Source organism: Panthera tigris, chromosome C1 (assembly GCF_018350195.1).
Source record: "Panthera tigris isolate Pti1 chromosome C1, P.tigris_Pti1_mat1.1, whole genome shotgun sequence".
Lineage (NCBI taxonomy): Eukaryota > Metazoa > Chordata > Mammalia > Carnivora > Felidae > Panthera > Panthera tigris.
Genome location: NC_056667.1, coordinates 110,668,124 through 110,695,023, shown reverse-complemented (window position 1 = coordinate 110,695,023; position 26,900 = coordinate 110,668,124). Strand labels below are relative to the sequence as shown.

The following is a 26,900-nucleotide window of genomic DNA, read 5'->3' as shown; positions in this document are numbered from 1 at the left end:
TGTCTGAGACCACAGAGCAAGTCTCAACAACATCATACAGATCATGGTATAATTAAATTAGCAATTTAAATCAAGAGAGGGTCATAGAGGGGCTCCTGGCTGGCTCAGTACAGCATGCGACACTCGATCTCGGGGTTACAAGTCCAAGGCCCACTTTGGGTGTAGGGATTACTTAAAAATAAAATCTTAAAAAAAAAAGATCATAGAATCAGAAGACATGACAACAGGCAGGCTGTAAGTGGCCCCCTTTCCACTCCAGACAGGGCTCAGAGGGCCTGTTCCAGGTAACAGCTCTGACCCTTATCCACAAAAGTAAGAAAGCGCTGTAGCAGACAGCCACGCCTGCCACTTTGTCCAGTATGGGCCTGTCCTGTCCCCGGTGTCAGCTAGGACCAGTCCGAGTGGCTTCCTGGAGTCCTGTGGAAGGCGCATAACAAGGTCTCTGTGAGAGCAGCTGTGACCAAGGCAACAGGACTGTGTCTCTCTGAGCTGAGGCAGCAGGTGACAAGTAGCCCGCACGCCGGCTCACCCAGCCCCTGCCTGGGGTTACCTCCTCACCCCAGCCTGAGTGAGCCACTCAGAGGGAGCTGACGCTCGTTGCCTGCAGGCTGTGGGGTACCAGCACTGGTGCCCAGCTCACCCCCAAAAGACTCCCCACACAAGCCTGGACACACAGAGAAGCAACTGTGTCCATCAAGAGCAGAGACAACAGAGTCAGGCAGGGGGCTTAGATTCTGACCAAGGGGAGACTTTGGAGGGGCCACGGGACCCAGGCAGAAGTGGACCCCATGTGCCCCAGGGCCGGGGGGCACTTGTAAGAAGCCACCTGGAGGAGGGGCACTGCCTGCTTCTTGGAGAGACAGTTGGAGGTTCCTCATCAGGAAAGCCCGAGGAGTGAGAGTCAGCTTTGCATGTCTGCTCAGGCCCAAAGGGCCTAAAGGCAGAAGCCACCCTTCCCCTTCCCGCCACCTCCTGTTCCTCTGCCAGCTCCAGACTCAGGACATGGCAGGAGAGACAGACACCGACCTGTCCGTCCTTCCATGGGCTTCCCTGATCTGCCCAGAGCTGAGGGTGCAGAGGGCTCGGCTGTGAGTGACGTTCAGGGACGTTTTCTTCACATGGGACTGGATATTTTCAGTACTAAACGAGAGCCATATGGTGGCTAAAAGTAACTGGAGACTTTTTTCTTTTCCAGCAGTGACCTTGGGTCAGGGCGCCTGTCACCGGCCAAGCCCATCACATACCTCATGGAACAGGAACCCCAGGCTGGGAGGGGGTTGCCCACAGGTCCTGCAGCCCGGGGCCCTTGGTCCTTCCTGGTGTTTGGCTGCTCAGCTTTCCTTCGATTTGGAGGACGGCCAGCCTCCTCCCGTCAACTGTCCGTGCTGGGGGCCCTGCTTGCTCGCTGGAGAAGGGAAATGGGGCAGCTTCGAGCTGATTCTCCCTGGGTACCAGGCAGCTCAGTCGTCTTGCAGCCCTGCCAGGTACAGAGGTACAGACCCCTTCTACTTGACTGGCACATGTTTAGAAATGGAGTTTAGGGGGCACCTGGGTGGCTCAGTCAGTTAAGCATACAACTTCAGCTCAGGTCATGATCTGACAGTTGGGGAGTTCGAGCCCTGCGTGGGGCTCTGTGCTGACAGCTCAGAGCCTGGAGCCTGCTTCGGATTCTGTGTCTCCTTCTCTCTCTGCCCCTCCCCTGCTCGCACTCTGTCTCCTTCTGTCTCTCAAAAATAAATAACGTTTAAAAAAAAATTTTTTTTTTAAAAAGAAAAGAAATGGAGTTTGGAGCTGGAGAACGTTGAGGCAGGGGACGCACTCTGCAGGCGCTCCCGCTCTGTAGTCTCACACCCAGAGCTCTCACCCACTTGTGTCCCCTGCTCAGCTCCAGATCTGTCCCCAGCTCTCAAAGCTGGCTGACCCCAGGCCGCCAGGTCCCCCGAATCCCAGCACAGCGGCTGTCCCATAGTGAGTTAAATTGATCATTTCTGACACTCATTGAAAGAAGAGGTGTGGCTCCCTGAAGAAGCTAGTTTATAGTCAGTTTGGCTGGTGAGTGAATAGTCATGAAAAAGAAATGAACTATAAGGTTATTAATCAATCCAGTCGTTGGCCTCTGAAGACAGGTTTTTATTATGGAAATGCTCACACACATACACAAAGCGGAGGGAATAGTGTCACCAATCCTCCACCCACCTTCACCGGCTCCAACAGTTATCGACACTGGGCCAGCCTTGGTTCACCTCACCCTCCCCGCACCCTCCACCCCTGCCCCCACATCACCGGCCCTCCACAACGGTGCTGTTTTACTGCAAACCCAAGACATCACAGCAGCTCATCCACAAATGAGATACCATTGGTATCTCTCTCCCTCGTTTTAATGTAAGAACTACCACTATCACACCACAACACCCCAGTAATTCCTTAATATCATCAAATACAGTGTTCAAATTTCCGTAATCGTCTCTTAAGTGTCTGTGTACAAGCAGTTTACTCGAATCTGGATCCAAACCAAATCCGGCATCACGTGTGGTCAATAGGTTGCTTAAATCTCTCGGAATCTACAACAGGCCCCGTCCTCTTTTTCTTTTTTCCTTGTCACTTATTTGCTGAAAAAAATGGACTTATTGGTCGTAGACTTCACTATATTCTGGATTCTACTGACTGCATCTGCTTGGAGTTGTTTTTTCCGGGGGTTGTTTTTGTTTTTTTAAGTTGTTGTGTATTTTATTTATTAATTTTTCCATTTAAGGACCACTTTATTTTTTTTCATTTCAAAACCATTTTTTTTATTTGAGTCTAGTCGACACACAATGTTACCTTAGTTTCCGGTGCACCACACAGTGACTGGACAAGTTGATACATTATGCTGTGCTCCCCACAAGCATAGCTACCGTCTGCCAGCATACACTATCACCAGACCAGACTATATTCCCTAGGCTGTGCCCTCTGTCCCCGTGACTTATTCACGCCATGATGGGAAGCCTGGACCTCCCACACCCCCTCACCCATTGTTTGCCCCTCCCCCACCCCTTCCCTGTGGCAACCACCGGTTTGTTCTCTGTATTTCTAGGTCCAATTCTGCTTTTGGTCTGTTTATTCATTTGGGTTCTGTTTTTAGATTCCACTTATGAGTGAAACCATATGGTAACTGTCTTGGAGTTTGAACTTGTTCCTCTGTGTTTCCTATGAGCTGGTAGTAAACCTATAGGCTTCCCCAGTTCAGTTTCCATTTCTTTGGTAAGAACGCTTGATAGTCCCTGCCATCTGCTTCCTGTTGCATCACCTCAGGAGGCTCCTAAGGTCGGTCTGTCCCTCTGTTCATGAGACGGAGAGCTGAGCAGCGGTTACCCACCTGACCTGCACTCCAGCTCTTCAGCATGTGCCGATTGCCAGGCAGGGCCAGAGTTCACGGGGCGGGGGGCGGGGGAAGAGGGGAAGGGGGGGTGCCTTGTAGAATAAGAGGTCCCTTCAGGTTGCTTAGTCTCAATTCTTTTTAATTTCAGTCACAAACAGAATAGAATCATAGCTGGTTTATAAAAGCTTACATACCTCAAAGTAATCCAACATTTTGTCAGTTATTAGGACATCATTTCATATTTAACTGTACATATTTTTACAGCTCTCATACTACAGTTATTCTGTCTTCTCACACAGACTTAATATTGTTACATACTTTAACAAAAACAGTATGTGAAATGAACATGATTTCTACTTTACTGGAGGGTTATTTTGCAGCCCGACTAACTAAAGGCAGGGGAGACGTACGGTATGTATTCGTAGGGAAGTGATTTGGGGGGAAGCGTTATGGGCAAAGATTTATGGGATTGAGAACAAGCAGTTTCAAGCACGACCATGCAGAGAGAATGTTATCAAATGGTGTTTTTTCTTATTAGCGACCAGCAAGTAGCAGGAGAGGCAGCAGAACTTGGCACGAGCGAACAGTGCCGAGGCCCAAGGCATCCACTTGGAGCCTTACATAAGCACCAGCCGCTGGATCACGTTTCCAGTCCAGATCTTTAAACTAACACCATGAAGATAAAAATATTATTTTATCTACAGCAGGTCCATTTACATGTTTATTTTTCCTCGCAATAAAAATGTACTAAAGTTACGCTGTTTTCCACGATGCTTCTGTAATTCATTTTTCTCAGCTGAGACCATGACATTCCACCCTGTCAGGTTTTCTTTGTTATACATCTGCTCAGTGTTTACACTCGGTTAGAAAACCCAATTATTCTTGGTTTCACCAGGAGTTCTCTATTTTATTGATTATTTCTTTTAAACAAAAACTAACATTCAACTTCTTCAGGAGCCGTCACTGGAAAAGGAAGCACTAGTTTGGAGAGAAAAGTAAGAATATGGTTCTTTTAACTTTGAGCCCTGCTCAGGATAAAATGTTGACTCTGGCGCTTTCTTCCCATAAGTTCAATTCATTGTTCTTTCAATTGTTCATTCAATTGTCAATTCAATTGTTCCCATAATTGTGGTCTTACAGAGACACATTTCCTCGTCACATTAGAAACAATAAGTTGAGCTCGCCTCCTGACAGGGTCCTGGTGCAGCATTACAGAACATATATTCAAGCACTGAATTTATAAGCAAGCCAACATTTCCTTGCATAAATGCATAGGAGACTACGCCTAACTGAATATCAAGTAAGACCACATAGGAGACGTGAGAATTCAGTGCCACTGGTTTTTAAACAGCCATTTCCCCAAAAAAGGCAGCTCTGGTTTGCAAAAGCCAAACAATCTTTTCACATTACTTTGCCTAAAGATTTATGAGTCTTGCAAAACACGGAGGGAGGCCAGCTTATCCCCAAGACAGCCTCTGAAAGTGACGGTTTCCTTCCTCCACCATCATCAGTTGACACTGGCTTGTGGCAGGCAGCTGGTTGGGTTTAAAAATCCAGGATCACTTTCTGTTAACAAAACGCACGTGGATGGGCCCCCCTGGTGTCAGAAGCCCGTGGGTTTTGGCAGGAACTGCTTTAGTCCAAGAAGATGTCTTGATCTCAAAATGCTGAAGCAACTAAGAAGAGAAAGAGAGAAGGGGGATTCAAAATTGGGATAGTACAGGACTCGCAGTGCTCCCAATGAGGGCCCCTCACCTGCCCGCGATGGCCGCGGGCTGCAGGGAGCCCAGGAAGTAGGCAGGACGCCAATCCCCGTCAGGACGGTGCAAGGGAGATGCCGTGCTTCTGGGAGCGCCTGGGTCATGAGGTAATCTCCGTGTTCTTCCAATGCAACATCAATGACAATAGCTCCCAAAACTTGGGCCAAGGCCTTCCATGGCTAAGCTAGGTTCATCACAGTCTTCCTAAATTTGCAAGAAAACCTAATTAAACCTAGGTTTAATTTTCTCTATCAAAGTCTTTTCTTTTATGAAATTTCCTTCAGACATTACTTAGTATAGTATAGGCCAAAAAGCATCTATTTTAGTATTAAGAGATTAAATGTAAGGTATTCTCCAACAAGAACAAAGCCTTCCTGATGTTTTGCAGCCTAAACAAGTGTGAGAACCACTGCGCTGTGTGAGTGGCTGGTTCACACATCTCTTGGAGTGCAGCCCAGTGGTCACTGGAGTCCGAATCGCCCAGCGGGCCCACCCCAGACCCACCAAATTACTCTCTCTGCAGTGGGGTCCTGGAACCTACATTTTAAGGAGCCCCCTAGTGCCTTTTCTCTCCATAACGTTTGAGGACCACTGATTTAACACCTTCCCATTCACATGTGCCCAGAGCTCCTAGTGTGACAAGAGTTGAGCTCTCGGGCCCCTATACACCCTACAACACCCACATGTACACACCCCGGTCCTTCAGGCCTCCAAGGGCCTGAACTGCTGCCCTACAAGTCCAAGGAGGCAAGAGGCTCAGCAGGTGGTCAGGGGACTAAGGAAGGTGGCTACTGTGGGGGGTGGCATTTTAAAATATAAAAGGGACTTAACATGAAGCTCTTGCTTTTGAGTTTTCCAAATCACATCTCCTCTCCCACCCAAGCCTTGGTCCGGCAGAGCCCCGTAAACCAGGCCAAGGTAGAAGGCCAACGTCCGGACCCACACACCTACCTGGATCACGACGAGGTGGATCTCCAGTTCTGCAATTCTCCGCCCGATGCAGCTCCGAACCCCGAACCCAAAGGGGATGGACCCAAAGTTGTCCACTCGGTCCAGGCTTCCTTTCCGCAGCCAGCGCTCCGGCCGGAACTCCTTGGCCCGAGGGAAGTTCTCATCCTCGTAGGAAGTGGCATAGTGGCAGAGGGCCAGCTGGGTCTGAGGACACCATTTGCAACCGAAAAGGAATAAAGAACAGGATGGCGTGAAGGCAGAGCAGAGGCCAGAGCCCCGGGTGGACAGTCCCTCCAGAGGCACTTCTGGCCAGGAGGAGCCACGAAGGACCCCCAGGATGGCAATCCTCCCTCAGGAGCTGAGCAGGAGATTCAGGTCCTTCAAACCCCCCCAACCCACCAACCCCCACAACTGCTGTGTCCACAGGCCTCTCAGGGAGGGAGGGAGAAGCTTGCGAGCTACAAAAATCTCTGGCTTTGCTTCTGCTCCTCGCTTCCGAAGCCCCGTCTTCATCGTGCAATACGTGCAGAAGGAAAGGAACCTACTGATATTTGCTCGGGCGCAAGGGCTTCCTCAACATACCAGCACATTTCCCATTCAGCCACACGGCAGAGCCCAAGTGCCCACACGCTGGCAGCCAAACTTACGCCTTTGGGAATCAGGTACCCGCCAACAACCAGGTCTTCCTGGGTGACTCGGCCATTCCCTGGAAGCACTGGAAACAGCCTGGAAAAGAACCAGTGGAAGCAGGAATGGAACAGCCACTTTTAAAATATTGTACTAAATTTTCGAAAAGTCTGGCTATTTTGCCATTTTCGTTTTCTACAACGTAACACATGGTCCGATTTCAACCAAGAAATCTTGCAAGGACCTTTGTGGCTCCTTAGCTGTGGCCAGCGAGTATTCTGAGGGATGCAAAGGAAAGTCCCACAGTCAAAAATGTGCACAAAACACAAAGCAGAGCCTTGAACGTACTACTGTGTTCCTAGGAGGGAGAGTGTGGAAGAAATTCTGAAACTTACATGCACCCAGGACCCCTTTATCAAGGAATAGTCCACAGGACTTGGGGGTCCAGGAAACACATTTTGAGAAATGCACATCCGTGTTTGGATTGTCTTAGAGAGGCAATCCGGAGAAAACTCTGAGTAAAACTTTAATTGACAAATACCAGTAAACATACAGCTAGTTATTTTTCTCCGCCCCAAGGTTAAACAACATGCTGTAGACTGAGAATCCAATTATTGTAGTGGGTACTATATAAATAACTTCTGCTCTTTGTCAAGGCATTTCCTCCACAGAGGAACGCTGTGTTCAGGATCCTTGAACCTCAAAGGAGGAAGAAGGTTCACTGGCCACCTAATCCCACCACCTCCCACCCAAGTCCACCCATGGCCACCCAGAGCCCTCACATCCCGGCTTTTCCGAGTGTCGATGAAGCCCTGTCAGGGACTAAATGAGCCTCGCTGTTTGGTGTCTCCAGTCCAACTAGCATATCCACACGAGAACCACAGTCTTTTGTAAGCAGGCCTGATAATTAGCCAAACAGCCCAAAAATATTTTCCTGATAAATCAGTCTTGTTCTGGTTTACCCTCAGAGGAACAGACACCTAGGAGTACTGATCCAGGAGCACCCTGGGGAGCGTGATGAACCAAATCACTAAAGCAGAGGGCTCCAAAGGGCTTTATGAAGAAAAATTAATATTTCAAACTGTAAAACAGAATAGCCTTTCTACTATTCTGACAAGGGCAGAGAGGGAACAAAGATAGCCATAAATAACTCCTTCCTCAACATTTCGGCCACTGAAGGATGTTGGCACATTTGTTTTGGACCCGGTTTTTAGTCAAAAGCATGAGTCGTTACAATAAAAAATCAGAGACTTAAAAGGCACAGTTTTGGCAAGGCTTTTACCTCAAGGTTTCCTTCAGCAGAGCTCTGACCAATGGGACTTTGGGGACATCAGCTGCCGTTGGGACATGTCTTTCCCCCAAATTCTTAACTATCTCCCGATACACGGTCTGCTGCACTTCTGGGTGCCTCGCAAGGAGATACACTGCCCAGGATAATGTGAACGATGTCTAATAAAGAAACCGGCAGACATGGGCACAGGAGTGAGCAACACCAAAGATTTAAGCAGCAGGCAACATCAGGCATGAAATCACGTGAACATAAGCATATGTGAAAAGTCACATTCGTAAAACTCCATTGGAGTATGTTAGGTCTTACCAAAACAAAGGTGAGTTTCATAATTCACTCCAGAAAAAAAAAAGTACTTTGGAAAGTCACATCAGTTGTGTGATTCAATTGCTCTTTCGATAAAAGGCCAAAGGAAAAATTATGTTAGAACTTCTTTGGATCACTTAAAAGCAATCTGGCTCCTCTTCAGTGGAGTCTGAGAGGACTTGGGGATGCTGGTCAAGTCTCGAAGTTGTGCCTGGAACTTCCTGGGACCTTCTTTGCAAGGGTCATCTGGCTTTTGCTAGAAAGGGCCTGAGACTGCCCATCAGCCTGGGGAACTTGTTCAACCTTCTGGCATTCCATAGACCACAATGGCTGGGCGAGGCCTGCTCTGGCTGCCTCATCTGTGGCGGGATTACTCATTAGCTCTTGTTTCCATGCACTTATCAAGTAAAGCAACTTATAAGGATTTAATAACTCATTTATGCAAAACAGTGTCTTTTTTTTTTTTAAGTAGGCGTTCACACCCAGCACGGAGCCCAACTCAGCTTGAACTCTCGACCTTGAGATCAAGACCTGAGCTGAAATCAAGAGTCAGACACTTAACCAACTGAGCCACCCAGGCACCCCAAGCAGTGTCATTTTTTATACCACTCAGACTGAAGAATTACATTTCTGGTTATTGAGAATAATTCTATTTTATCCTCCAAGACTTTCACCACATTTTCACTATTATCTATGTGACTGTGTTTCATTCTCTTTTTTTTTTTTCAACGTTTTTTATTTATTTTTGGGACAGAGAGAGACAGAGCATGAACGGGGGAGGGTCAGAGAGAGAGGGAGACACAGAATCGGAAACAGGCTCCAGGCTCCGAGCCATCAGCCCAGAGCCTGGCCCAGAGCCTGACGCGGGGCTCGAACTCACGGACCGCGAGATCGTGACCTGGCTGAAGTCGGACGCTTAACCGACTGCGCCACCCAGGCGCCCCTGTTTCATTCTCTTATAAGCAAGGAAATTCCACAGTATAAATGCCCTTTCTTTTGCCTACAAAAAATTTAAAGTAAGTCGGCCATACTGATATCATTTCCCTGTAATAAATATTATATGTGTTTAGAGGACAAGCTCTTCTGTAATATATATAATGTACAAGTTCTTCTTTATAAATGGTAAGGGAATCACTTAGAAATGTCTATTAAAATTACATTTATGTGGAAAAACCAAATGCGGTATATCCAGACAATGGAATATGACAGGCATATCTTGGAGACATTGAGTGTTGGGCTCTAGACCGCCATAATAAAATGAATATCACAACAAAGCAAGTCAAATGAATTTTTTGGTTTCCTGGTGCATATAAAAGTTATATTTACACTATACTGTAATCAATTAAGCATGAAATAGCATTATGTCTTTAAAAAAACCCAATGTACATACCTTAAAAAGTACTTCATTGCTAATGGGTAAGGGGCAGTAAGGAATATACTCCTGAAATCATTGTTGCACTATAAGCTAACTAACTTGGATGTAAACTTAAAAAAATAAGTTAAAAAAATAATAATTATTAAAAAAAAAAAAAAGAAAATTAAAAAAAGAAAAAAAATACTTTATTGCTAAAAAATGCTAACCATCACCTGAGCTTTCAGCAAGTCGTAATCACTGATCACAGACCAGTGATTTTTTATTATATATATTTATATATTGTATGTTACAACAAATATAATATGTATTATGTTATAACAAATATAACAATAATGAAAAAGTTAGAAATGTTGCAAGATTTGTCAAAATATGACACAGAGACACAAAGTGAGCAGGTGCTGTTGGAAAAATGGCCCCACCAGACTTGCTCAACGCAGGGTGGCCACAAACTTCTATTAGTAAACACACAAACAAACAAACAAAAACATTATCTGGGAAGCACAATAAAGCAAGGGATGTCTTTCCTTGGTAATAAAAAAGAATAAACTGCTTTGAAGTCATTTTGCTGAGTGAAGGAAGCTGGGTGCAAAATACACACTGTATGTATGATTCTATTTCTATAAATTTCTAGAAAAGTGCGAACTGATGCTCAGTGTCAGAGAGCAGATTGGCGGTTGCCTGGGGCAGGGGTGTGGGGAGAGATGGACTGAAATAAGAGTGAGGAAACTGCAGGGGTGGTAGGAATGTTCAGGATCTTGATTGTGGTGGTGGTTTCATGAATGACTGCATTGTGCTTTATCCTGTATCTGCCAGCAATTTGTATCAAATTGTACCGTTTCGGTGGATGCAGTTTCTGGTGCATATATTACACTGTAATAAAGGGTTTGTTTGTTTGTTTTTAAATGTTTATTTTTGAGAGAGAGAGCACAAGTTGGAGAGGGGCAGGGAAGGAGGGAAACACAGAATCTGAAGTAGGCTCCAGGCTCCAAGCTGTCAGCACAGAGCCTGAACGGGGCTCGAATTCACAAACCGTGAGATCATGACCTGAGTCGAAGTCGGATGTTCAACCGACTGAGCCACCCAGGTGCCCCTAAAGGTTTTGTAAAGTAATAAGTTAGGAAATGAATATGAAGTTGTGAGACCGTCCCTTCCTTTCTGTGCTCCACCTCATGTGATGCTCTTAGCTACCACCAGGTGGCAGGAGGCACAATGCACCCAAATCTGCTTAGAGGCAAGGCCATCCACTCACTCATGGTTTCCGCATTCAAAGAAACCCACACCACCCACCACATTCCCACAGCTGATTAGAGTTTTCATTGATCGCCTTGATTTCATTGGTTAGTTTGTATTTGATTGAAATTGTTTTTGTTTTATGTTGTGGAAGATCCATAAGAATAAGGAGTTTATGCTAATTGTTTTGCTTTTACTTGTTTATGTCCCATTATAATAAAAATATGTCAACTTGGAGGGGAGGGGTGCTCCCTTTAAACAGGAGGTCTGTGCCTTATTAAAGTCCAGGAAGCACTCATGTAAAGGAAAAGCTTTGAGGTGATGAGCTTACTAAAAGCTTGGCCCTGCTTTTTCCTGTTTCACTACTTCCTTTTAGCAAATTTAAAAATGTCTCTGTAACTATACCCACATGTGTATCATTTTCCATACATGAATAATGGTATCCTATTATACATTATTATAATGATTTTGGAGAAAACATGGTTCCCACTCCCAGCCAGTAACCCATGTTAACAATCCAGTGTGCACCCTCCGTACCTCCTCCACATGCACACAGACGGGCCAGTGCCAGGCCACCGTTTGCTTTACCAACATGAGCACAGCACACACACTTTTCTGCACCTTCATTTGTCACTTAACAGGAGGGTATAGAATTCCCACCCAGTCACTTGGCAGTGCTGTTTCACTCTGACGGCCACCCTTCCTTGGTCACAGTACATTATGCATCTGCCACAATAAATCTATTCATTAGGATTTTAAGACTGATACGCACACATGTTCATAAGTCAAACTGTTCATTAAACTTCTCTTTCTCTTTTTAAATTTTAGAGAGAGAAAGCGCACGTGTGCAAATAAGGGAGAGGGGCAGGCGGGGGGGGGAGGGAGAGAGAGAGAGAGAGAGAGAGAGAGAGAGAGAGAGAGAGAGAGAGAGAATCTCAAGCAGGCTCCACACTCAGCACGGAGCTGGACATGGGGATCGTTCCCATAAGCCTGGGATCATGACCTGAGCCTAAATCAAGAGTCAGATGCTCAATCGACTGAGCCACCCAGGCGCTCCTACACTTTTCCTTCTTTCTGCCCTCTTTAGTAAGTTTTGGTTTAAAAGTTACATGGCTTTATGAGATGAACCGTGGAGCTCTCCATGACCTTCAATACTTTAAATGATAAACAATAAGGTTTTTAATGTCTGTCCCTTCTTCATTTCTGATATCATGACGGAATGGTTCAATGTTTGCAAATCAGGAATGATTTTTCAGGCATTAAAACATAATTGTTACTTTGCGTGCGTGATAAGTGAATGGGGATTACCTTTTTTGCAGAATTACGGTTTTATGTTTGAAATACGTATATATTATTTAAACGTTAGAGTTTTCTCCTGGAGCCTTTCAGCAGTGAGGCAGGCATCCAGCTGGTACAAACGCGTATGAGATTACTGGGAAAGGCCACCGGCTTTCACCACGCTCTGCTAATGGAGAAGACAGAAAAGCCAAGCTGCTCACCGTGTCAACGCCCGCCAGCAGCATCTCGGTCATGTTGGCGTAGATCTCCTCCAGTGTCAGCTCCTGACTGAGGAAAAGGCAAGAGAGCAGCCCGCCCCTCACTGTCTCCCCTCGGTCCATGTGGCACTGTATGTCCCTCAGCTTATTGTCCACGTGGATCTGGCCTGTTTGAAAAGAGTATTCCTCTTGAAAGACATTCTGGTTGAGAACAATCTCTTCGTCCTCCCGATAACTTAATCTGTGGCAGGTTCCAAAGCTAATTTACCATCAATCTGGGAACCTCATCAGTGGGCCTGTCTGTATAAATGAATGAAAAATTAAAGACAAGCTAAGCATCTTTTTTTTTCCTCTGAAAATAATCTAGAAGATATTTGCAAATGTTCGCTTTATTCATCAAATAGCCAAAAAAGGTTTGGAGTAACAAGAATACAGATCCTTCCCCCCCACTTTTTTTTTATCCCACCATGTTTCCAGAAGGGGCAATGGATTGACTATAAAGGCCATGTTACCATAAAAAAGATAGTGGCATAGTAAGTCCATCAGGACACATATATTCAAATGAACGTTGGCCTCTTCGAAAGGCACCGTAGGATACTTCTTTCAAAGTTAGTATTGTTCTAGAAACACTGTTCTAATAAACATTTTGGAAATCTTTTGTTTTGGGAAATTCTTTTCTTTTTTTTATGTATTTAAATTCAAGTTAGTCAACATATAGCATAGGAAACTTTTTTAGTGAAATTTTGGGCCATGTAGGAAAATGGATCTTGCTTTGTTGAGTTGGAACAAAGTATTGTTTCTTAGTTTGTTTCACCCAGTAAGAAAACAGGAATTTGTCTCTTCCAAACAGCTGCAAAGAAGAATGTTCAAATGAGTGTGCCCAGGCCCACTCATTTTCAGCAATGACAGAATTACTGGACTAAAGACATCGTCTCCCTTAGGCAACATTTACTTGCCTATATCACTGCTAGCAAGTTTGCCAAAGTGAGAAGAATCTAAAAATGAGAAATCGGTCAGGTTGCTTGTAGTAGCCACCCACACGCTTTTTTTCATCCAAGAAATCTGTCCAAATAAGCGGTCCAAATAACAACATGTGTCAGCTCATCCCCCGCGGAGCTCCCCTCTGTCTGCACAAGCGTTAGATACACCACGAGTAAAGGCAGTCAGGTCGGCTGGCTGGACAACAGGTGCCCCTGAATTCTTCACTTACTGAATTTGAAGAGTCCGTCCCAGGACCTGCAGAATTCCCTCCAGGGTTTCGGGACGAAGGGGCGGAGCCACCGGGGGATGGCGCCCGCGTACATGGAGGTCTTGAACATGCTGAACATGAGCCCCAGCGCCTCGATGTAGTCCACGGTCAGCTGCGGGACGCTGTTTTCCAGGCAGCCCAGGCGGCTCTCATACAGGATGGTGGCCACTCCTGCCCGGGAAAGAGAATTTAAACCTGCTTCTAGGTTACTTGCAGTATCAACAGGCCATATCTAGCCACAAAAGTCACTTTCAAAAGCGATGGAGCTGCCCTTCGGAAGGGAGGCTCTGTTCCACCACCGCTCGTCTTCTCCACCACGTCCCGGGTTACAGGCCGCTGCACACTCAGTGCTGACAGCCGGCAGGTCCTTCCTTCCACCTGGCGGGGCTTTACCTCATCACACCCCCCTCCCCACGGTTTGTTCTACACCCAGGACCCAAAGCACCCAACCTTTTGGCCCCTTGCCCAACCTTGGGGAATTGAAAGGTGGCTCCTCTGGGCCACAGAGGGGGGAGCCCCTGGCCAACAGAGCCATAGGAAGAGAGGGAACAGCCTCAATGCATCAGGATTTTCCAGTGTTTACAACTCCACCCTGTTGATTGCGTTACTAGATTTGACAAGCATTACTAGGACTTTAAAAAGTTAACTTAAAAATTAAATTTGAAGTAAGGTAAGCATGCTTTAAAAAAGAGAGAGAGAGAGAGAGAGAGAGAGAGAGAGACAGGGCACCTGGGTGGCTCAGTCAGTTAAGCATGGACATTTGATTTCACCTCAGGTCATGATCTCAGTTTGTGAGACCAAGCCCCACTTCAGGCTCTGCATTGACAGCACGGAGCCTGCTTAGGACTCTCCTTCTGCCTCTCCGTCTCTCCCCCACCCTCTCTAGTGCACACGTGTGAACTCTCTCTCTCTCTCTCTCTCAAATAAATTTTTTTAAAAAATCTTTTAAAAAAGGAGAGGGGCGCCTGGGTGGCTCAGTTGGTTAAGCGTCCAACTTCAGCTCAGGTCACGATCTCACAGTTTGTGAGTTCGAGCCCCGCGTCGGGCTCTGTGCTGACAGCTCAGAGCCTGGAGCCTGCTTCCTATTCTGTGTCTCCCTCTCTCTGCCCCTCCCCTGCTTGTGCACTGTCTTGCTCTCTCTCTCTCTCAAAACTAAATAAATAAACAATTTTAAGTAAGTAAGTGAGTAAATAAATAAATAAATAAAGGAGAAAACTGACAGAAGTTCCTTAGGAAAAAGCAAAGTACAGAATAAAGTGGTATGCTACTGTTTTGTTTCGTTTTAGGTAAAAAGACTATTCACATGTATCCCCTTGTATGTGCATAAAATATCCCTTGAAGACACTGGTGACCTCACCAGGTCAGGAGAGAGGGAGAATGAGGGGACTTTTCAGTGAATACCTTTGAGATTTGATTTTTGATTTTAGGATATGGCAATGTCCTACCCGTCCCACACAAATTTTAAAAGCTACAATGACTGTAGTAAAGGCCCTCTGAACTTCTACTGGTTTTTACAAATTGTGCTAAAGCAAGATGTACGGTAATTTAGGAGCATGATTCTTGAGTTAAAAAGACCCGGATTTGAGACTAAGTTTCTGCCAGTAAAAATGGAGATGGTTTGTCAGTTTGCCCACGTGCAAACCAGTGGCGGTACACCGGGCTCAGTTAGCAGGTGAGGGTCACATGTGTGGGTACAGGGCTCAGCACAATGCCTGTGGGGACACAGGACATGCCCAGTGAATGAGAACTCCTATGTTTGGCACGTGTCCATTCTTCCATCTCCCTCCTGACTTCACCTCACCTTCCATTGAATATTTGAAGAAAAGGTCATTGATACTGGTCACAGTCTCTCCATCTTCGGCCTGGCTCCTGAGGATGTAGATTCTTTTAATTAAATCTGCAATAACTTGGTTGATTTCTCCTGAAAAAATGGCCACGTCTCTCGGTTTCAGAATTCTTTGTCTCAATACACGTCTCATCTTGAGCCATTGTTCACCCTCCCTAGAAGAGTAAAGTGAATTTCAAATAATCTTACTTCCATTGACATTCTGGAAAAGAACTCAGAGAACCTCTGAGAGCTCCCCCAGCCATAAAAAAGCCAGCCAGATCTGCCGATCCTAATGGAATTAAGACACTGTGCAGGGGGAGGGGAGTAACTTCAGTCTTGCAGCTGGTCAGAGCTTTAATGGGAAGCAAACTTTAAGGGGAAAGATTGCCACTGGGAATCGTCTTTATAAAAGGAATATGATTTCCTTTGAAAAACCTTGCAATAATATTATAATAAAGAGACATGAAGCTGTTGTGATTAGCAAAAGAGAGAAAAGTTTATGTGTATGAACTGCTGAGCCCTGAACTGAGCTCCGGGGCCCACAGCGATGCAAGCCGCAGGTGATAGGGCAGAGAACAAAGAGCTTTTCTAGCATTTGGCCACTCCCCATCTGGGGCCGGACCCACAGGGAGGAGGTGTTTGATTATTTCCCTCAGAGCAGAAGTTGAGGGATCCTGGTGACATCCAGTCACAGCTTTTATTTACCTCATTTGAGAAACCGATGGTTGTATTTCTCCCTAGTTCATGTATAAGGGCATATATACCAAAGAACCACAGATGGAATTTCTAAACCAAAAGGATTTGGACCAGGGGATCCACAGAGGCTCGTGTTCTCCTCCCTGCCTGAGACTGTGCTGATTAGCTCTTTCTTAGAGGGCACAGAGGTCTCCGTGAGGCTTGTTTACAAGTAATAATCAAAGCCTGTTGTGAGTTGGGAACATCATCACATGGTGATCCACGGAGGAAGGCTCTCGGCCCTTCCCCAGGGTCTCCTAGAGTAGCTGTCTGCCTCCTCTCCTGCCCACAGAGAGGCTCTGTGAGCACCCGCTCCCCCTTGGTTGTCACTGAATGGACACCTACAGCCTCAGAGCACTGCTTAAGAAACAGCTCTCCCCCTTTACCAGGCTAGTGTGACCCAGCCTTGTCCCTGCCATCTAACTTCTTCCCAGAGGAGAAGGGACAGGGCCCTCCACACCAGTATTTAGGAAATCACACAAGGAGGCTGTTTTGACACTATTCCACTGGGAGTTCTACAATTTATTAAGGCTGGTTTTCAGAGCCCAGCATCCAGGCAGGGGTCTCCCTGGGCTCCCCACTCCCACCCATGGCCTGACCAGGCCACATACTCACGCCGAGATGAGCCCGGTGGATCTCCCTCGTAAATGTCGGTACTCCTGCCAGGACCCCATGTTGGCTCTCTGGGGCGCAGCCCCCTCTGCCCGGAGCACCTGAGCCACCATGTCTCGGTCTGCAATAGATACTACAAACTGAGGACCAAAGTGAGACTTGAAGATTTTTCCATATTCCCGTGTGTGCTTCTGCTGCAATACCATGGAGAAACCAAAAAAGGAAAAAATGCACAGATATGATATACCTTTGACATGAACATTTCTGTGTTTTAGGGGAGCAAAAAACTGGGGCAGAGGAAAGCTCTACATTATACAGAGCTGAATCAGAGTTGTGACTTTAAATATTCCTGAGATAAACGTACTTTCACATCATTAATCATATTCACTAAGTTTTCTTATTCTTTAGAGCTATGTTTTTAACAATACTTAGCTGTGTGCAGCAACAAGAGAGAAATGTCGTTATGGGTGGAGATGAGTTGCAGAGCCTTCAATGGCGTTAGCCAAAAAGACCGTGCCAACCCCCTGTTCCAGGCCCTCAGCTGCTCTGTCTCCCTACTCTGCAGAGGGAGAACCCTCTGCAGACAACCTGTAATGAACCTGTAAAAATAGCCCCCAGTGCGAAAATGAAAGAAAAGTCATCCAGATTAGAAAGAGAGAAGTAAAGCTATCTCTAATCACAGATGACATGATCTCACATACAGAAAATTCTAAAGAATTCACTAAAAAACTGTCAGAATTAATAAACAAGTTCAGCAAGCTTGCATGACATAAGATCAAAATACAAAAGTCAGTTGTATTTCCATACACTAGCAATGAACAATCCAAAAGTAAGATTATGAAAACAATTCCATTAATAATAGCATCAAAAAGAATAAAATGCTTAGAAATAAATTTGAGAAAAGAAGTGCAAAACTAACACTCTGAAAACTATAAAAGATCATTGAAAGAAATTAAAGAAGAGCTAAAAAATGGAAAGATATCCCATGTTCATGGATTGGAAGATTTAATATTATTAAGATGGCAATACTCCCCAAACTGACCCATAGATTCAACATAATCTCTATCAGAATTTCAGTTGGCTTCTTTGTAGAAATTGACAAGCTTAAAATTCATAGTGACATGAAAGGGACCCAGAATAGCAAAAATGACCTTGAAAAAAAAAAAGAGTGAAGTTTAAGGGTTTCCTGATCCTTATTACAAAACTTGCTACAAAAACAATAATCAAAACAGTGTAGTACTGACATAAGAATAAACATCTAAACCACTGGAGTAGAATTGAGAGTTCAGAAATAAACCATACAGGCTCACTTGAGTAACTCAGTTGGTTAAGCATCCGACTCTTGATTTCAGCTCAGGGTCATGATCTCATGGTTCATGAGATTGAGCCCCACATTGGGCTTTGCACTGACAGCACAGAGCCTGTGTGGGATTCTCTCTCTCCTTCTCTCTCTGCCCCTCCTCTGCTCTCTTTCTCTCTCTCTTTCTCTCTCAAAATAAACAAATGAACTTGAAAAAAGAAAGAAAGAAACCCATACATTTGTGGTCAAATGATTTTCAACAAGGATGCCAGTGCCAAGACAATTAAACAGGTAAATAGGAAAAGAATAGTTTCTTCAACAAATGGTACTGGGACAACTGGATATCTATAGGCAAAGAATGAATTTATATCCTTCTCTCATGCCAAACATAAAAATTACCTCAAAATTGTTCAAGCCCTAAATGTAAGAACCAAAACCATAAAATTCTTAGAGGAAATGATAGGGGTAAATCTTCAGGATCTTGAATTTGGCAATGGTGTCTTATGATACAACACCAAAACCACAAACAACAAAAGAAAAAACAGATGATTGGATTTCATCAAAATTTAAAAACTTTTGTGTTTCAAAGAAAGTAAAGACAACCCCCAGAATTGAAAAAATATTTGCAAAGCACATATATGATAAGGGATTTGTATGTAAAATATATAAAAAACAACTCAATAAAACAATGAACTTATTAAAAACTGGGCAATTATTTGAATGGACATTTCTCCAAAGAAGAAATACAAATGGAGAATGAGCAGATGTAAAGAAGCTCAACATCATTAGTCATCAGGGAACTGCAAATCAAAATCACAATAAGACACCACTTCCCACCCACTAGGATGGTTATACTCAAACAGACAGGTAACAACAAGCCCTGGCAAGGATGTGGAGAAATCACAATGCTCTTACACTGCTGGTAGGAATGTACATAGTGCAGCCACTTTCAGAAACATTCCAGCAGTTCCTCAAATGATTAAATAGACAGTTACTACTTGGCCCAGCAATTCCACTCCTAGACATAAATCCAAAGAAATGAAAGCATATGTCAAAAATAAACTTATACCAAATATTCAGAGCAGCATTATTCATAATTAGCAAAAAGGTGGAAACAATCCAAATGTTTCTCAACTGATGGATAAGCAAAATGTAGTATATCCTTACACTGGGATATTATTTGTCCATAAAAAGAAATGAGGTACTGGTACACGCCACAACATAGATGAACCTTGAAAACATGATGCTCAGTGAAAGAACCCAGACGCAAAAGACCACATATTATGATTCCAGTTATATGAAATGTCCAGAATAGGCCAGTCTATAGAGACATAAAGTAAATTAGTGGTTGCTGAAGGCTGGGGGATTGGAGAGTTGGAGAGTGATAGCTAAAAGAAACAATATGGGGTTTCTTTGTAAGGTTATGAACATGTTCTAGGATTGACTGGGGTGACTACTGCATGGTATGTAAATTATACATCTCAATAGTGCTGTTACCAAAAAACAATGAGAAATTACAATAAACGTAAATGGGTTAAACAAATAAATAAGAGAGAGATAGAGAGAGAGAAAGTACCCTCTAGCCTGGGTCAGTGTGGCATAGCCAAGGCTGAGCATGGGGAAAATGACTAAGTCTCTCTTTGGCATCTGCCAACATTTCTTATCACCCCAACTCTTTGCCTCAGAAATGGCAGGCCAGAGGGTCTGTTGTCTTTCCATTCTTCCTTCTACTCCTTAGGTAGAAGATGTTCACTTCCTTATCAACCTGGATGACATTCTCCCACCCATAGATAAAGACACTAAGAATTAACTGGAATGTTCCTCTGGGTCTCTGAAAAGGAGCCACTGATGAGATGAGTGTTCATAGCAACTACTGGGAAATGGGTCACTTCTCAGGCGAATCTAGCTACTGAATGGGCACCATCAGCACAAGGGAGCAACTGACCAGGCGGGAGAAAGAACAAGATGCATGACCTGGATAATGTATGGCACTTTTTGCTAGTGGACTGCAGAACAGTATAGTCAGTCCTAGCACTTAGAATTTGCATAGACATTAAGAGCACAGACTCTGGAATTTGAATCTTAGCTCACAGTTTACGAGCTGAGCACCGTTGGGAAGTTAAGGTCCACCGTACTTCAGTTTCCTCACCTGCAAAACGGGCAAATAATAGAACTTGCCTCACACAGAGGACTTGGAACTGTGCCTGGCACATGAAAAGAGCTCTAGAAATGTTCATTATTAGTATTTACTTGTTATTATTACAGTTTACAAATTTCACCTGACCTCACAATAGGTTGTGAGATGGGTGAGGATGGTCAGACTTCTGCGCAGATGAAGCAACTGGAGTTCAGGGAGAATAAGTGATTAGCCAAGACTCCACAGGTGCTTGTGGAGGGCTAGCATGAGAACACAGGGCCCTCCTGTTCTGTCCCATCTGAAATGGCTGCTGGTGACATGGGTCAGGGTGTATGCTCTGCCACTAACTAGCTATGTGACCTCAGGCAAGTGACTCAGCCAACACTTTGGGCCTTTTCCACCTGTACATGAAAGACTTGATTGGGGCGCCTGGGTGGCTCAGTTGGTTAAGCGGCCGACTTCAGCTCAGGTCATGATCTTGTGGTTTGTGAGTTCGAGCCCTGCGTCGGGCTCTGTGCTGACAGCTCGGAGCCTGGAGCCTGTTTCGGATTCTGTGTCTCCTTCTCTCTGACCCTCCCCCATTCATGCTCTGTCTCTCTCTGTCTCAAAAATAAATAAACCTTAAAAAAAAATGTATAAGCCTTGATAGAACTCTCTGTGATCACGAGTCGAGTACAGTAAGCTGGAGGTATGGTAACAGAATAACCCTCTTCCTCCTACAAGTGCCTCAGGAGCCTGGAGAGCAGGGCAGAGGGCTTTCCTAGAACCTTATTCAGTCTGGAACAACCTGAGCACACCTCAAGTGGGGAAACCCAAGGCCATAAAGCACTCCTGTGGGGTCCTCAGAGGAGTCACAAGGGGATTCGTGCTCTTGCAAATGAGCACTATTTGGAAATAAAGGAAAAGGGGAGCCCAGAAGGACAACCAAGCTGGAAACCCTTGGGGCCCATCTACCATGTTGCAAGAAAGCACAGATGAGTCAGTTCTATGACTGTCCTCTGACAGGTGTGTACCACCACTCATGATGGACCATGGTAAAAGGTATCATCTGAGCCTCAGGCAGGAGGGCAGGGTTTAGGGTGATGGCCAGAAGCATGGCAGATGCAGGGAAAATACCCATCTGAACTGAGACACTTTCTGGTTGTGGAGAGGTGGCCTTCTAGGTGGCTCCTCCCAGAGATGTAGGTTTTAACAGTGGTCTGCTTCTCAAAGAACCCTGGGGGGGAGGAGCGGGGCAGGGGGGGGGGGAGGAACAAACAGGGGAGGGGGGTGCTTAGACTGTGAGGATAAAATCAGATAGAAGCAGAGGTAGATAGAAGTAGATAAACAAAAACAAAAAAAATCAAGCCGTATTGACTTGTCCACAGTAAATAACAAAACATTTTAAATCCCATTTTAAAAGTATCATCCTGATATCTTACAGATTCCACATGGAAAAGAAAATCATTTTTCACCTCTAAGAAGCATGTCCAGGAAAAACTGTGTAGGGGATGGAGAGAAGGGGCAGGAATTTCAGCCAAATTAAACTTGTTCCTGGGGCACCTGGGTGGCTTAGTTGGTTAAGCCTCTGACTCTTGATTTCAGCTCAGGTCATGATATCATGGTTTGTGCGATCAAGCCCTGAATCTGGCTCTGTACTGACAGCATGGAGCCTGCTTGGAATTCTCTCTCTCCCTCTCTCTCTCTGCCCCTCCCCTGCTCTCTCTCTCTCTTTCTCTGTCGCTCAAAAATCAATAAACATTAAAAAAAATTTTTTTTAATTGCTCCGGAGTTCTACTGTTTTTTCTCCTAATGAAGTTTCTGCTTCTCCAACCCAATCAGGGCCTCTGCACCATCAGGTATGTTTATTGGTTGAGGGAATGACCTTGACCACACCCGGGGTGAGTGGTTACAAAAGGATGGAGAATAAGCTTTGAACAAAAGCAAATGGGGGGTGGAGAAGGGGGTGGGAATGGGGAAGGGGTCTTGGGAGAAGTCAGAAGGCCCAGAGCCCAGAAGTAAGTGTGCCCTGGGGTGCGAGTCCTGAAAAAATGAAGTCAAGTGGAAGAAGCAGATGCCACAGTCAGTGAGAGGAAAGGGGATCCGACGACCCTTGATGGGGAGGATCACCTTGCAATGGAAGACAGATTGCAAATTGCGGTGGGGAGAGGAAAGGCAAAACTCGGGTCAAGATGGGAAACTGCACTCTGGGCCGGTCCCAACACTCCCCCTGTAGTTGGAACGACTAGGTCCCTGCCCCAGTCCTGGCAGCCTGCCCAGGTTCATTGACATTCGTGTGGTGACCCTATCATTTAAGAGGCTAAGCTACCTGTGGCCTCTGAACCTCAGGTTTTGGAGGGTGGGAGGTGCTTGTTTTCCATTCATAAAACACAACCCAAAAGGCCTAGAAACGGACGCCACATGACCTCGGTCTGTTAGACACGGTGCCCTGGAGAGCTCCGAGCTGCTCTCTGCGCTCCCGCTCCCGGGGCTGGACCGCGACCCCCTCTCCTGGGCGCGCCAAGTCCCGCTCCCGCTCGCGCCTCCGCCCGCCGGTGCCTCCTACCTGGGGACCGCTCCCCGGCACCCCTCCCCGGGCTCCCTCCCCAAAGCCCTCTCCCCCGCGCGCCCGGTCCGGGGACCTCGCCCTCTCCCTCTTTGAGGCCTCTTTCTTGGCGCCACTTGCTCGGCGTCCCTCCCCAGCATCCGCTGCCCGGTACACCCTCCTTGGGGTCCCTCCTGGGCGCCACTCCTTGGCATCCCTTTCCCCGCTGGGCCTTGTGCCTCCTCCCCAGAGCGCCCTCCCCTGCGTCCCTGTCTGAGCCCCCCTCCTGGGTGCCTCCTGCCCGGAGTCCCCTGCCCGATGCCTCCTCCCTGAGCTCCCCTCCAGGGCGCCTCCTCCTCGGCGCCCCTGCCGGGTGCCCCCACTTGAACGCCCCTCCTGGGCGCCTCCTCCCCGGCGCCCCTGCCCGGTGCCCCCCCAGTCCCCTCCTAGGCGCCTCCTCCCCGGCGCCCTTGCCCGGTGCCCCCCCCCCCGTGAGACCCCTCCGAGGCGCCTCCTCCCTGGCGCCCCTGCCCGGCGTCCCCTCCCTGAGCCCCCCTCTTGGGCGCCTCCTCCCTGGCTCCCCTGCCCGGCGCCCCCTCCCTGAGCCCGGCTCCTGCCAGGCGCCCCTGCCCGGTGATCCCTCTCTAGAGTCCCTCCCGTGCGCCTCTCCTAGGCGTCCCTTTCCGGGCCTGGCCCGGCGCCCCCTCCCCGAAGTCCCTCCTGGGCGCCTCCTCCCGGGCGTCCTCCTGGGCGCCCCCCCCCGACCCCTCCCGCTCCGCTACCTGGATCTCGTGGATGCGGCCGAAGCCGTCCTTCCAGAAGAACTCCACCAGGTTGGCGAGGGGGTGGGGGCCCGGCATAGCGGCGAGGCTCCTGGGCCCCTCGGTCCGGCCCGCGGCCCGCGGCGCCCCCCGCCGGCCAGCTCCTTTGTCCTCGGCCCGCGCCCCCGCCGACAGCCGAGCGCCCTCGGGCCGCCACCGCCGCGGGGCCCCGGCGTCCAGGAGCCCCCAGCGCCCGGGCGCCGGGCTCCCACGGGCTTTCAGGACTCGCGCCAGCAGGGCCATCGAGGCCGCCCAGGTCGGTGGGTCGACTGAAGCAACTTTTTTGTGTAGGGAGCTGCCCTTTGGGGCGGCTCCTGGCTTCGCTTTAACTGGTGCGCGCGGCGCTTCTTCGAGCTCATTCCGCCTGGGCATCAGTTTACACAGACCGGTATTAAAGACTCCCTCCCCTAAGGCTGGGGGAAAGGGGGTGGTCTGTGGTTAGACTGCCGGAGAACCAGGCGGTTAGCTTCTCTTCACATCACACTAATTCACCCCTTAAGCCTTCTTTAAAACCACAAAATTTTAAATTCAACCCTATTTCTGTCCATGGCCAAAAAAAAAAAAAAAAAAAGGAAAGAAAAGTCTACTGGGATTTGAAAAAAACATTTCTTCTTTAAAAATTACTATGGAGAGTATACGCAAAAAAACGAATTCACCTTTTTTTTTCATATTTTGGAAACCGCGCTTTATGATTTCAAGCCTTGCAGTTATAATTCAACATGCAGAAATGTTCGTTTTTGCACATAGCTCGTGATACTACTGTAAAATGGCCACATGATCATTTTACCACAAGTTCCCGTGGATAATTGCGCGGTCTCCGTTTGGCCTCCAAAGGCCTCCCGGCTTTTACCCCAGCGCACCCCTTCAAGAAGTGAGGAAGTGGGGTGCCTGGACATTGGCTTGAACGTTTGGCCTGTTTCCGGTCTCTCAGCAAGACCGGTCCTGTTGCACAGGCTGGGAGAAAGGAACGCAACTCCCAGGGAAGGTGAGAAGAGAGCGCGGTTCGCCAGCAGGGGCTCAGACCCCAGGGCCTGGCTGCAGAAAGGAAGCGGCCGCCGAGGGAGGGACTTGGCGTGGGACGGACTAGGAGTGTGTCCTCAGGTTTCAGGAAGGGAGCCCAGATTCTGAATGAGCCGCTCAACCACTTACTCCGAAAACGGAGAGCATTACTTAAGACCTCATGCAGGGCGTCCTAGTGCAGCTGGAGGTGAAACAGCAGCGATAACCGAAACCGAAAACTACAAACGCCAAGTGTTGTTACCACGCAAAACATAACCCACTCTTTGACTAGTAGTTTACACCTTTAATGCTCTGTTGAATCTCCACCAGTTTTATAATTATAGTAAGTATGAAAGTGAAGCAAAGGGGCGCCTGGGTGGCTCAGTGGGTTAAGCGTCGGACTTCGGCTCAGGTCACGATCTCACGGTTTGTGGGTTCGAGCCCCGCGTTGGGCTCTGTGCTGACAGCTCGGAGCCTGGAGCCAGCTTCCGATTCTGTGTCTCCCTCTCTCTGTCTCTGTCTCTGTCTCTGTCTCTCTCTCTCTCTCTCTCTCTCTGCCCTTTCCCCAATTGTGCTCTCTCTCAAAAATAAATAAATGTAAAAAAAAAATTTAAAAAAGAAAGTGAAGCAAAGGTCAGTTATTCAACTTCTAGAATTTACTAGTAAGTACTCCGCAACTCTTATTTCTAAAGATAGGTGCAAGAGATTCAAAGAGTGAGACACTGAATCTGCCTTTGAGGGCTCATAACCCGTGAGAGGAATACAACAGGTACACAAATCCAAGCCGGATTACCATCAGTGTCATAAGACCGGTACAATATGATGGGGATGTGTGGGAAAGAGCCATCACACCTAGTTGAAGGGCGCTGGTGCAAAGACCTCCGGATTTAAGTAGCATTTTTTTACAAATATACTTTATTGTCAAACTGGTTTCCATACAACACTAGGTAGCATTTTCCGCAGGGTTTGAAGACAGGGCTCAATTTCAGCAGGCAGAAATGGGGCAGCAATTGTGCTAGGAAAGTATCAATGGGGCGCCTAGGTGGTTCAGTCCGTTGAGTGACTGACTCTTGATTTAGGCTCAGGGCGTGATCTCATGGTGAGCGCCAGCCCCACATCGGGCTCTGCGCTGACACCAAAGAGTCTGATGGGGATTCTGTTTCTCCTTCTCTCTCTGCCCTTACCACACTCTTTCTCTCTCTCTCAAACTAAACAGACTTCAAAAAAAAAAAAAAAAAGGGGGGGGGGGGGAGTATGAAGAATGGCACAATGACTTTGTTCCTAGAGACTTTTAAAAATATTTCTGAGGGTAACTGGTCCTACGGAACAAAGACACCCCTAAGCAATTCAGTCCATTCTAGACAAGCTGTTAAATACAGATTTATATGTAAAGTGATTAAAAACACAGCTAGTTCTTTATTAGGGCTAACTAAGAAAAAGCCTGCAGTAAAGATAGGAAGGTAGAAGAGAGTAAAAGCAGATAGAGAAAGACCAGGAGGAAGAAAGATTTAATCATCCACAGAAATAGGTTTTCAGGGAGTACCCTTGCTCTCTCTGTCTCAGGGTATCATCTCTGGTAACTTGTAAAGCTAACTCCATAATCGTGGATCCAAATAAAATTAGTTCTTCATATTTGCCTGACACTCTAATGAAACTAAGCCGAAGACAACTTCAGAGTCTCAGTACAGTGGTATAAATTATCAATCTGTAATTCTGCGATAGAACAGTTTACTGTTTTCTTATTACTGTTCTATAGCTAATTATTTTTAATGGAAAGCACAAATGAACCCAGAAATAGAATAAATCATTCTGATTGGGAAAATTTCTTTCAATCGAACAACAACAAATTATAAAGTAACTTACTTTGGTCTTTGTGCTAGTTTTTTCTTTTCTTTTCTTTTCTTTTTTTTAGTTTAAATCCTAGTTAGTTAACATATAGTGTAATAATGATTTCAGGAATAGAATTTAGTGATTCATCACTTACCCAGGACTCATCCCAACGGTTGTCTTCCTTAGAATGCCCCTCACCCCGTTAGCCCATCCCCCTACCCAACACCCCACCAGCAATCATCAGTTTGTTATCTGTATTTAAGAGTCTCTTATGGTTTGCCTGCCTGTTTTTATATAATTTTTGTGTGGATATTTTTCCTGATGAATATCACTTTTATAATTAAAAAAGTAGTTGATGTAAAATAAAGGATTCTCATAGTTGTGGGGAAGTTTAATGGGAGAAAATAAAGGGTAGAATGTTGTAAGAATCTGAAACACAACTAAAAAAATGATGAAAAAAAATCGTTTCTGAAT

General features: G+C 46.4%; 1 protein-coding gene across 1 annotated transcript; it reads right to left on the bottom strand.

Annotated features, from left to right (window-relative positions):
• Positions 1-3,704: 3,704 nt before the first annotated feature.
• LOC102957625 (cytochrome P450 27C1) lies at positions 3,705-23,840 on the bottom strand. Its single transcript, XM_042996755.1, has 9 exons — positions 23,559-23,840; positions 16,819-17,009; positions 15,442-15,641; positions 13,602-13,811; positions 12,395-12,558; positions 7,979-8,145; positions 6,717-6,795; positions 6,070-6,273; positions 3,705-5,034 (listed from the first exon to the last, which is right to left on the bottom strand). The coding sequence occupies exons 1-9, from the start codon at positions 23,838-23,840 to the stop codon at positions 4,918-4,920; spliced, it is 1,614 nt and encodes a 537-aa protein (XP_042852689.1). The 3' UTR covers positions 3,705-4,917.
• Positions 23,841-26,900: the final 3,060 nt, after the last annotated feature.

Coding starts and splice junctions, on each gene's coding strand:
- LOC102957625 (XM_042996755.1), bottom strand. CDS start 23,840: ATGGCCCTGCTGGCGCGAGTCCTGAAAGCCCGTGGGAGCCCGGCGCCC. Junction 13,812..15,441: donor CTTCAAATATTCAATGGAAG/GTGAGGTGAAGT, acceptor TTTCCCGGGCAG/GAGTGGCCACCATCCTGTAT. Junction 12,559..13,601: donor GGACGGACTCTTCAAATTCA/GTAAGTGAAGAA, acceptor CTTTTCAAACAG/GCCAGATCCACGTGGACAAT.